This window comes from Nymphaea colorata, chromosome 7, assembly GCF_008831285.2.
Source record: "Nymphaea colorata isolate Beijing-Zhang1983 chromosome 7, ASM883128v2, whole genome shotgun sequence".
In the NCBI taxonomy this organism is placed as follows: Eukaryota; Viridiplantae; Streptophyta; class Magnoliopsida; order Nymphaeales; family Nymphaeaceae; genus Nymphaea; species Nymphaea colorata.
This window is the reverse complement of record NC_045144.1, coordinates 20,734,272-20,746,629: the sequence shown is the minus strand read 5'-3', so window position 1 is coordinate 20,746,629 and position 12,358 is coordinate 20,734,272. Positions and strand designations below refer to the sequence as shown.

The following is a 12,358-nucleotide window of genomic DNA, read 5'->3' as shown; positions in this document are numbered from 1 at the left end:
TCTGCTTTGTGTATATATGTGCAATCGCTTGTTACATGCCTAAGACCTGTTAGCCGCCTTATTTAATGTGAGGATTAATTTACACGGCAAGATGAGTACTGAATAGACACGTCGATGTAAGATGCGTCCTTTCGTTATGATATTTTTCATTCACTTTTTTTGACAATTTGCTGTATGGATTTGATCTTTACATCCAAAATATTATGAAATAAATAAATCTTAGTAGCATATATACTTGGTGTGATATATATATATATATATATATATATATATTACTCTCTAATCAATGGTGATTGAGATAAAAACAAGGAGAAAATGGTATTATTTTTTTTCTTTTGAAAAAAGAAGGCAAGAACAGGCTATGCAAACATATTCAGTAATTAATTAACTACAAAACTTGGTACCAATTGCTATTATTGATCATCGAATCACCAGCAGGGAGGTTGCCGCTTTCTTCCTATACTCTCTCAGCCTATTTGCTTATGTAATATGAAATGCAGCATGCATGAATCTTAAGCAATCCAAATGAACGGAAATGAGCAATTGGAACAAGCAATCCTGAGGTATGCATTTGCTCATAGAAACACGCTAACAATATTTTTTGTTCTTTCTTTCGCGATTGTTCTTCTCTTCTTTTTTTTTTCAAGTTGTCTTAAACCCTTTCAATAGTCGTTGTTGTAGCTTGTCTAATTGATTCAAACCCCTCTAGGTGGTTGCCTGGAGCATGAATACTTTAAAAGTAAAATAGCAATTTTACAGCAATCGGAGAAATATAAATGATTAAACCGTTTAATAATTAGCACACTGATAACTGATAACTTTTAAATTCATTTTAGCCAAAAAAAAAAAGAAAGAAAGAAAAAACTAAACACGAGTTTACATAAGGGTGTTTGATATGCCTGAAATATTTTTCATGGAGTACTGGAAGACACAAGCTTCACCTGCCCTTGAACCCTAATTTAATCAATGTTCATGATATTTAACCGTTAAGGTCATAGCATTCACGAAAAAAAAGTCACGAAAGTTTCTCTCCTGAAAACTCCATTGTAAATATCAAAATGGATCCAGGTCTCGTACAAGAGATCGAAAACCCAAAAATGATCTTATCAACACAATGAAATCATAGATGGCAGCGTACATATCATAACTGGATCCATTTGGTTCCACTTAGGTCCCACTCGGTTGTGTCAATGCTATGCACCTAAAAATACATGTAACTTTTTTAATATATGGAGTTGAACCGAACTGAAAGTAACACTTAATTGATGAAGAAATAACTGGAATATATTACATTAATAGTTGCTTTTCTCTCTTTTGTTTGAGATGGAGACAGTTAATTATGATGAAGTTTGTTCGAGTTTAAGAGATGATTTACCGCAGGTGGAACTTGAAGATACTAATATATAAAGAAGGTAATTATGTTGCATTTGATAGCCTCGGATCTTAGGTCCAAGGCTACATAAAAGATGTGTTCTGTGAGATCTTCAATTTAAATAAACTGAGGATCTCAATAGCAAATTCATGCTCCATGTTAAAAACCATGGATTTAAGGTCAGATGGAAAGGAGGGGAGTCTGATCTCAGATCACTAAGATCTGCAGTGAAACAAACACAACCATAGTAGAAGAGAAGGGAGATAAGCCAGGATGCCAACGTTGCTGCAAGCATTCTGAATAGCTCCAAATCTTGTCGTGGTCACTAATCAATGGGTCTCTCTGTTAAAAAATTTAATGAAGGTGGTCACTAATCTATGGGTCTCTCTGTTAAAAAATTTAATGAAAACTTTTGCAAAAACAAAAGTAATAATGGAACAAAAAAGACTCGACATATAGAAACATGATGGTTTTCATGACTAGATTTCAGCCGAATTCTCTGCACAGTTGAAGCGCGCAAGTTTTCCAGTTAAATGATTCAATGAAATAAGGCGAATCACTGGAACACTTGCCGGTGATTGAAATCATCACGTCTCTTAACTCCATTTGTTTCAACTTTCAAATGATCTCGTTCCTTCCCTCGCATGGTGAAAAACAAAAGAAATGCATAGAAACTAAGACTAGGAAGCTGCTTTTCAACTGTGAGCGTAATTTTCTGAAAAGCTACTACACACAGTTGATCTTGTCCAAAAGGCCAAGAAAGGTATACTAGATTACCACTTATCGATTTATCACTTTTAAGCAAGTTATTTCACTTTTTTATTGTTTTTCAGTCTTTTTTTTTTTTGGTGAGCGTGTTTTTGTTTATTACCAATATCAGTTTTCCTACATGAAAAATTAGAAGAAAATGATATAAGTTCTACTTGGAACATTTAGGCAAACGGCCCGTAATTTTTATTCTTTTCCATGGGTTTTTTGCAATTTGTTCTCAAGGGGTTGGTGCAACACCTTGAGTCAGGGGTTGGTAGGCAATTAATCTCCAGTTTGAATATATAAAAAAATTCAACTTCTTGTAATACAAGAAAGAAGGCTATTATTGTGCAGTTGGAGTGCACCAGATGCACCAAAAGCTGACTTGAACCTTGAGAAAAAAAAATAGTAAGGACCAAAAACAGACTTGAACCTTGAGAATCAGCCTACAAAATAGATTTGCCATTTATAGACTTTCAGTTCCCTGGAATCGTAATTAGATCAGTGTTTGTGGCCAACGTTCAATTTATCGGTCGCCATGGTCATAGTTTTCTGCAACTTATATAGTTGATTCTTTTTTTTTCATTTGATCATTGAGTTTAAGTTTGAAGGTTTGTCTTTCAGCTGCAGATCTCGCCCAAGTTTTCAAGATTTGTGACTAATGGCCTGGAGACATTCGGCTTGATAAGACAGCTCTATTTGTTTCTGAAAATTTTATAACACGCTTATCTTTTGATGAAATAACAAGAACCTGCTGAAGTGTTGATTTATTTTACTTAACTTTCTAAATTAGTGAAAGAAATTCAAACCCAACCCACCATTTTTATTAGTCTGCTTTTGTAAAAAGTTCCTCGTTTTTCTTGCTGGTTTTAAGGACCTGTTCAGTTCAGTAAGGCCCACTACCTCAGCCGGAAACGCGCGCCCAAGTCTTTAACAGATTTTGGGGTCAAACCTCTCTCTCTCTCTCTCTCTCTCTCCCCAAGAGCAATATCAGATTTCTACAAACCTTTAAAGACAATCCACTAGTCAGTATCTATCAGAAATCGATAAATCTGCTCTCTCTCTCGCGCACTTTCTCTCTCTCTAATCTTCTATAAATTCTTGCAAAAACACTCACCAGCCAAAATCTAACAGAAAATCAACTTTTCAGGTTCAATTCTATAACATGAACAGCTTTTTGGAGCAATAATTAGAAAGAATAATTGGGATGAATTCAGTAGGTCCGGAGCATAACACTGTAGGCCCTTATGTTAATGGACAAAGTTTTGTGAGAAGGGTGCATGTTTGTTTGCATATAACGTGTCCATGCTCCCTTCATTTGATATTCTGCATAACTGAATCACTACATTCAATAAAACATTGAATACCACTTCACACTATATTTTTTCATATGTTCAACAAAAATGATTTTCATGAAGGAACTAACAAAAGAGAGTCATGACTTGTATGAACATAAAGTGGACTAAATATGAAAGGGATAACGGTTGAAGGGCAGAACGATGTGGACAGCCAACCGCAACAATAACTTAACATAAATTATAATACATATATACCAGTCTGTGCACATCACGGTTCCTGCTTCAATGAGACAACTCGAGATTGCCGATTGTGCTTCGCCACCTTGACAAAGACAACTGATAGGCAGGGGGGAGCCCACCATGGACGTCTAACATGCTCCTCTCCTTTGAGCAATGCAACTGCGAAATAAAGGACCAGAAGCTAAGAATATGACCTACCTTATAGAAAAAGGGAAGAACAGCAATTACCCTTAATGCGTCTAAGCTCCTTGCACAGAGTAATGAAGTCTCCCCATTTCATACGGCACCTCCTGATAAACCGCAGAATCTGTTCAGTGGTAAATGTAGACAAGCTATCCAGATACTCACCGTTGACACCGTTTTCTTTAAATATTTGTCTGTAACCACCCAGATTAATTTCTTCAAGCCATAACCCTACATCCTGATATGAACAACAGTCGGTCAAACCATCGAACAATGAAGCAGTACTGACTTGATAAAACCCCTCAAAAGCAGTTTCCCCAAGCTAAGCAATATTTTCTAGAGGATCCTTTACTACATTCGTAAGTTCATGAGCTTCTAGAGCAGAAGTAACCATGAGTTAATGGACACGCCCTAATGCAGTAACACCTTTTGTTCTTTCTTTCTTCATACACAATTAAAAAATATATATAAATAGGAAAAATTAAAGATCCAACAGTGTTAAATTTAATATTTAACAATTAACAACCTCTCCTTTTACAGATTTGTTGCAATATGTGGCACCACATGTGGGACAAGAACCTCAGACTAGGTTTACATGTTTTCATATATGGAAGTCTGCTTGTGTAACAGCAAATGGTTCATATATGTTTTCAAACTTGTGACCACTTTCAATGTAAATGCCTATATAGTGAGCTGACTATATGACTAGGAGTCTAGGACAAGGATGCGGCACAAAAGGGGAATGCACAACAAAAAAGAAGATGTTCCATGCGAACAAAATGATAAGTTCCCAAAGAATGGACTAAACAAGAGGTGACCTGGCATGTCCAGCCATCAAGATAACATGTAATTACTACACTTCTCAGGTCAATGAGAATGTACTTTCTCAGACCACCAAAAAATCAGACTCACATGTTCGTCCCTCTTCACAAATAGTGTAATGCTGAAGAAACAATGTGAGATGCTTTTTCCTAAAAAAGGAGAGAATTCTCACCACTAAAATGTTGTAAGCAATTTATATACAATGCAACTTTCTAAAGAAAAATAAAGATAAACACATTCTTGCTCATTAGCCTAATAAAAAATGAGATAAAGCATAATCACAAATAACGTTTTGCAGTTTTAAACGGCGAGGTTTTTCTGGGGTATAATAAGGCGAAGGTATAATATGGCGAGCTTGAAAAAAAGGAAAAAATACAGGAAATTAGTAAAAAAAAAAAAACTAAAAATGGGGAAAAGATAAAATAAGTGAGAAACTAACAACACAAACATAAAAAACATAAGTAGATTTGCAACAAATAAAAAATAGAAAATGAAAAAAAATTGTTTGGCATTAAAAAAACATGAAAAAAGGAAAAAAACACACAAAAACGTGTTAAAAATGTGTTTTTTTCGTTTTTAATGTTTTTTTAAGTTTTAAACGGCAATATAATTTATCGTGTTTTTTGTGACACTGGAATAAAGAAAGAGATGCAACATTCTCAAGAGAGGTTTATGCTTAAACTTATGATTAATCAATGTTAAATTATTAGGACCGACAAATCATTGACAAGCCCATAAATGAGGGAGAGTGACGTGATAAGAGTTTGATCTACAAAAATTTCAGAATGTCATACATCTGTCCCTCCTCATGAATAGTGTAATAACAAAGAAATAATGTCAGGTGCTTTTTCCACGAAAAGGATAATTCACAAAAAAATTGCTATCGGCACTTACATCCATGCATCATATATGAAAGAAAAATAAAGGATAACAAAATATTTCATGTCTCATTGACCTAATGGAGACAAAGGTAAAGACACATCACATTGTTGCCAAGAGAGCTTGACTCTTAAAGATTTTGTTGCTCAAACGATCAAATTATTAAGCAAAGAAATTGCCAAGATTTTGATATTTACTGCTTAGACATTCTGTTACTTGATCAATCAACTTACTCAGTATCATAAGTGCAATATGGGAGTTGTGGAAAAGAAAGAGGATCTGGATTTTCTTTTTTTTCATTTTTAAATATAAAACCCCCTCATAGCCAACTCCGACACAACTAGGAATTGTGTGAGAAGGAGCTTTTGCCATTTCAAAGAAGAAAGCATCGATTAAATGCGTGTGAGAGATCAATTTGCAGTTGAAGAAAGAGAATTTTTTCTTCTTTCTATGTATGACAACCTACTTCTACCGTGAAAGTATAAAATCTTTCGCTCTCATCATAGATTTTTATCGTTTTATAAGACATAGCTTCCAAGTAACCCCACATGGAAATAGCACTCTCGAGCAAACAATGATAATCAGCTGCTTTGTAACTTTTGTAAGAAAGAGATTGTTGCAGGAATCTCCCAGCTAAAATACTATTTAGTCAGGACATATGAAAATGTGGTGCCTGACACTTCTAAAGATCTGACAGGAGCTGTACAATGGCAATTTATGCAAATGATTGAAGCCCTAAAAGCTAAAAAGTTATAAAAAAGGATAAAAGATGCTGAAATGGCTATATTGAACCCTGGAAAGTGGAGGATGGCGATGATATTTAGCTTCCTACTTCTAATCCTGCTGACGCAGCATAGGATCACACATGGCTAGTTTGAAGGCAAAAAGCAAAGCAATGATGCATGCAGAAGGTACTCTAACAAAAAATAGAAGAGGTGGAACAGGTGATGGGTCATCCAGTAAAGCATCAAATATAAGGTCAAACGTTTTTTGCCTCAATTAAATTTTTTTCTTTTTTTGTCCACATGACAAATTACTTCAGGTTCTCGACCTAATATTTGGATAATCGTGACTCTCAAACATTTGATAGAACAGGTAAATAAAGCAGTTTGGAGATGATTTATGAAGCATTAATGGCAAATTCATGTCAATTTCACACTGCAGTAGATGCAATTACTTCTATGGACTCTATGCATAAAACGCCCTCTTATAATCAACTGAGAGGAAAAATTCTCGATTGACATGTTAAAGAATGAAGAACATATTGTGATGAATTGAGATTGACTTGGAGAGGAGGGTACAGTGTTCTTTGCAGATGAAAAAAATACAAAAACATGATAAATTTCCATGTATGTTATCCTAAAGGAATTATGTTTTTGAAATCTATTGATTTGCTAGACTCTCCAATGTTTATTGTTTCATGTATTTTAAAATTTTAAGATGTTAGGAAAGAAATAGGACATATGAGTGTTGTGCAGTTTATCATAGATAATGCAACAAACTGTAGAGTTTCGGGTAAAATGTTGGCTTTAGAATATTAGAAATTCTTTTGAACTCCATGTGTTACTCATTATGTTTACGTGCTGAATTTGATGAGAAAATATACACATAGGGGCAAAGTGATCAAGTTTGTACAAACTTACGAACTAGATTTGCTATAAATGATTTCAAAATATAGAATATAGTGAAACAAAGAAATGTTTCAACATAGATGTTCTCAGGTTATGAATAGCCTATATATCCACTTGCTCATACGAAAGATTCATGAAAAGTTATACGTATTGTTTTCAACAGTCAAATTTTGAGAATCAGGTCTCAAATTATTGAAAAATCAGCAATCCTTGGATTGACTAACTGTGAAGATACCCCACCAAGGAGTACCTCTATGAAGATAAGGATAAAGCAAAAGAAGTCATCAGGGAGCACCTCAAGGCATACCGATTGCAAGCTTTCATCATACAATTATGCAGGAACACTTAACTTAAATCTAGTGTCGATGTATTCTGCAACAATGCTATAACAAGCCCCTTGTGTAACACCAAACTTGAATGCCAGAATGCTCGACTTCGCATACTATGAGGGAAAAAGACGTACACCATTCAAGACGCCTAGTAATTGAACAGCTCAAGACAGAAAAGAGTGACGAAAAGTCAAATTAATATCTGCTTTATTTACAGGAAAACGGTCAAACGCGCCAAAGAACAGGAAATAAACGATTGATCAGGTATTGAGAAATTGCAGCTCTAATCGTGAGGAATACCACAGAATAGCGAATTTCATCAAGAACATTGAAAAAATGAAGCCGACAAAAAACTACCAAATCCCACCCCAATCTCATCTTCAACACAAACAGGAAACGGAAAAGAGATAAGCCGCCTTGAACACGTAAAACCAACGCACCTCCACCGTCCAGATAAAGAAATCCAACGGTTCTGGCTGCCGTTCCTTACTCATCCCGATCGATTCACCTTCACTTAGAAACCTAAACTTCCGCCAGCAGAACCTTCAACGCCGAAAATGAAACCGCATAAGAAGAAGATCCCAAAAAGGCAAAAAACCAAACAAGATCGCCGAAGCAGACTGATCCAAAGCATCCATCGAAATTACGAACAAACAAGGCAAAAGCAAGACGACAGAGATCCCCCAAAGCCCTAATTCCCAACAAAATAGTAGCGGAATCGGCAGGGAAAGGGGGATTTGGGGAGCTTGGCGGAGCTCGTATTGAAGGTTCACGGTGCTTCCTATAAAGACACAGAAATTATCCCAAAAGTACCGGCAGAAGAAGAAACAGAGAGAGAAAAGGAGAGGGAACCGCACCCTCTTCTTCTTCTTCCGTGTCGGTCCCCCGTCTCTGTAGGGAGAGGGATAAGGTAGTAATGCTTCGATTTCGTCACTCTCCTTTACTCTCTCTCTCTCTCTCTCCCTCTCTGTAGAAGCATATAGAAGAGCTTCGGAAATCGAAAGAAGGCCATCGCTAGCTCCACCATGTGTCCCCCGACAGGCACAGACGCATGCACATGCACGCATCCGTGCACGCACACACACACACACATTTTTTCTCTCACTCCCTCATCTGTGAGTCGGGCAGCACGCACATGCATGCGTGGATCACACACACATGCAACATGCATGCGTACACGCACACATAAATAGGGATGTCGATGATTCTCATGAAATTTGAGATTTGAATAGAATTTGAGTTAGTTAATCAGATTTTATAAAAAAAAAACACACATTTTGTTGGAAACTAAGCTCCTAGTGTAAGATCCATTCCAACAAGTATTTATCTTGATTACATGTAAAAATTTAAATATATTTTATATTTGGAGAAATTTCCAAAACACGCACTTAAAGAATTAGCAACAAATAGAAAACATGCCTAAACTTTTCATATTGTCATTTCAAAAGCCCAGTCACCTTGTATTTCCATGGTTAATGAAAAAGATCTATTAGATTATTTTTTAAAATGTAATTGTTAAAGTAGCAAAACTGTATGATTTCTTAAGAAAGAGTGTGAAAATATATCTTCCTTTAGTAATACAACTAGATTTTCCGTAAATAACTTAATAACATTAATAAAAACGAGAGATCATTATTTCAAAACCTTAATAAAAACTAAGTTATTTAAACATAGTTAACCATGCATTAAGATTATGGAATGTAGTTGAGAAAGTAAATAGAAACCATGGGTATTTTGTTTTTTTGTCATATTAATTACCATGTTATATTGGGACCAAATGAACTTACTATTACTCCATTCAACTTGTGAGTAGCACTTGCCTTAGGGGAGTAAGGCTTATGAGAATCGAACATAACGATCGAGCTCTCACTGAGTCATCAGCTCAACCAATTACGCTATACCACGCCATATTTATAATTCCTTGAGTAATAACATAACAAATATACCATTGGATTGGAAAGGAAAGAATTACATTATGTGCTAGAAAAAGCCACAGTTGGGCAATATGATTTAATTACATGGTCAAACGCTGCAAAGACCAGGAAATTAAGGTTACAAATATGAGTTGAATCTGTCATAAATTTTAAAAACTTGACAACAACATGATTTTAGTCCTCAACCATGGTGTGCTTTCTCAATTTTTCTTTTGTTGCTTGTTAGTCAGGGGTGAAGGGAGGGGGGCCCGACCCGTCGCTCCTCTTGGCCTTACCGTCGTTCATTTTGGTTCGACCCGCAGATGGTTTGGTCTATCCCTAAAAAAAAGTTCTGGCTCATAAAATAAGAATTCTTAATTTTGAATTGTGTATGAATGATTTAGATCACTTAGCATTCGACTCAGCATTGCTACTAGTGCGAGCTGATTTTTCTTATTTGGAGTTCGGTTTACACATTGTTTTTACTGAAAAGCGTCTTTTAAAATTGTATTTTCCAAAAGTAACTAGAATATTAAAAATTTTAAAAACGTGCGAGATATACTTTCGAGTAAAGATGCATGTTTTTCAAAGGTCACTTTATTAAAAGAGAAACATAGTAAAGATATTAAAGACAAAATGGGACGTCTGACACAGGAGCCTTTTCAAAAGAAAAAAAAAAATGGATGTTTTATTGAAGCGGCTTTTCCAAAAAAAAAAAAATGTTTGCCATTAAGGCTTTGTTTAATGTAGCGTTTGATGTTGAAAATATGTAAAAAGGTTTTCGGAAATTTATTTTCGAAATTGGTGAATTAAAAATAAACTTTTATATTTCTAAAACGGTTGTGTTTGTTAACTTAGAATTAAATTTCATCAAGAATTAAATTTCATCGTTTGATAGTGAAGAATAACATTTCCAGAAACTTTTTTTAGTTTTGAATCCCAACTGAAAAAATTTTAAAAATTTAAATTAAATTTTCTGTGCTACAATAAAATTCCATCCTATCAACCTAAGTGCACAACTTTTATCCCTTGGTTTTGGGTGCTTTTTATAAAGAAGTATGTCGGGGATATAGTTCAGTTCTCTTGAGCACCCTTTGGTATATAGAACATTGCATCTTTAATATGCAAGAGTGAAAAAGAAAATTAGAGATACCTAAAAACACCAAAGCCTTTAAGCTTTTTTTTTTTCTTTTCTTAATAAAGCTGTATATCGGACCGGGCTGCCGCCGAGTACCAGACTCGGTTCGACTCGTTATCTGGCTGGCTCGGGTGAGCCCAATAAGCCCGATTCAGGCTCGATAAGTTATTTTTTATTTATTTTTATTAATATATATATATATATATAATATTTTGTATTAAAAATATATATTTTTAAATTTAATTAGGCTGAGTTTGAGTTTTCCGAGTCAAGCCTGACCTGAGTCCGGTTTTTGGATGTCGGGCCGGCCTCCAGACTTACTCTAGAGTCTAGAGTTCCCTTGGTACTTAGATAAAATGCACATCAACTATGCATCTATCATAATAAAGTTCATAAAAAATTGAATTAACGATCATACTTTCACTGTTTGCCAGTCTAACTAGTTAGACTATATTATTGGGGATGGGAGAAAACTACAAAGGGAGAAAAGTTACATGCTTAATAATTGAGCTAATCATTTATTAAATGACGTACAATTGCTAATGATTCTTGCCTTTTTAAAAAATGTAGTCCTGTTAGATTTTATTTTTTAAGGATACACATTTATTAGTGTATTTTGTCTCCAAAGAAGGGGTGTACAATTTTTGGGGACTTTCCAACCAAAAAAAAAAAAAAGACACATTTATTAGTGCATTTTGTTTTCAGAGAGGGTTGTACATGCTGGGGACTTTTTAACCCAAAAGAAAAAAAAGGGCAGCTGTTAAAGTTGTTTTTAAACGCATGCTAGATGGAAGTTTTTTTTTTTTTTTTTTTTTAATAAAAAGCTGGATGCAGATTTAGTAAAATAAAAGCCTGCATGCTATATGTTGTGCTAAAAAGAGATGCCTTTTTGCATTTTCGGAAATGAAATAGATATTTCTGTCAATGTATGAAAAGACAACTTATTATCTTTCCATTTTTCCCCTTCGACAACCAGGCCCATACAAATGTCACCGGTAGTTTTTCCACCTTAAAGATCTTTACCGGTGAACAAGAGCACCGGTGCATGTGCATCACGGTAATGCATTTTCTTCCCCTTCTAATTAATGCTACCACGATGCATGTGCAGGTCGGTTACATCAAAACATAAAATATATGAAATATTCTCTAAATGCATGAAATATTCATTATAAACTAAAACTACAATCCAAAGAGGAAGTAAACCTACATATTAGATGACCAAAAAGAAATAGTGTTTCACTTTATAGAGCCGAAGTCTCCACCTAACCACTTGTTAACTTATGGTACATTGCATGTTTTTGGTGCTTTGGAAGTACTATCCTTACCATGTTTAACTTGCATGTCGGCAACCTTTCATTTGTAATACAAAAAGTTGACGTTCTAAAAATTCAAAACAAAAACTGACCGCGTAACGACTCTCACCTCAAGTCTTGTGTTCACCTCTTCAATGACAGAAGCAAAAGTACATTCGTCTATTGAAGGCGCTTCAACTTATCCGATAATACCAGCCTCAACTTGAAGAAATTACTTTAATTCAAGGCATAAGGTAAGTAATTGATTGACAAATATGCCAAACTATGGAAGAAACAAAAATTAAGTCCAAAGTTCAAAAGGATGACCTAGCTAACTTGATAAAAGATTTTATCAAGAAGAAAAGGAATATTCTTCCTTCCCTTCCTCACTTTGCTGTGTAAATAATAAATGGTGATGAATTTGAACCGAGAAATTATTAATACTTAATTGCTCTTTCCTTGTTGAGGAGGGTGAGTTGGGTGTCGGCATTTCATTTACGACAGTGAAAAA

At 35.0% G+C, this 12,358-nt stretch overlaps 1 protein-coding gene across 1 annotated transcript; it reads right to left on the bottom strand.

Moving 5' to 3' along the window:
* Positions 1 to 3,469: 3,469 nt before the first annotated feature.
* On the bottom strand, positions 3,470 to 8,518 carry LOC116257946 (uncharacterized). The gene is made up of 4 exons (XM_031634971.2): positions 8,362 to 8,518; positions 7,945 to 8,047; positions 3,889 to 4,081; positions 3,470 to 3,819 (listed from the first exon to the last, which is right to left on the bottom strand). Exons 2-4 carry the CDS (start codon positions 7,996 to 7,998, stop codon positions 3,689 to 3,691), a joined length of 378 nt encoding a protein of 125 aa, XP_031490831.1. The 5' UTR covers positions 7,999 to 8,047; positions 8,362 to 8,518; the 3' UTR covers positions 3,470 to 3,688.
* Between the last annotated feature and the right edge of the window lie 3,840 nt (positions 8,519 to 12,358).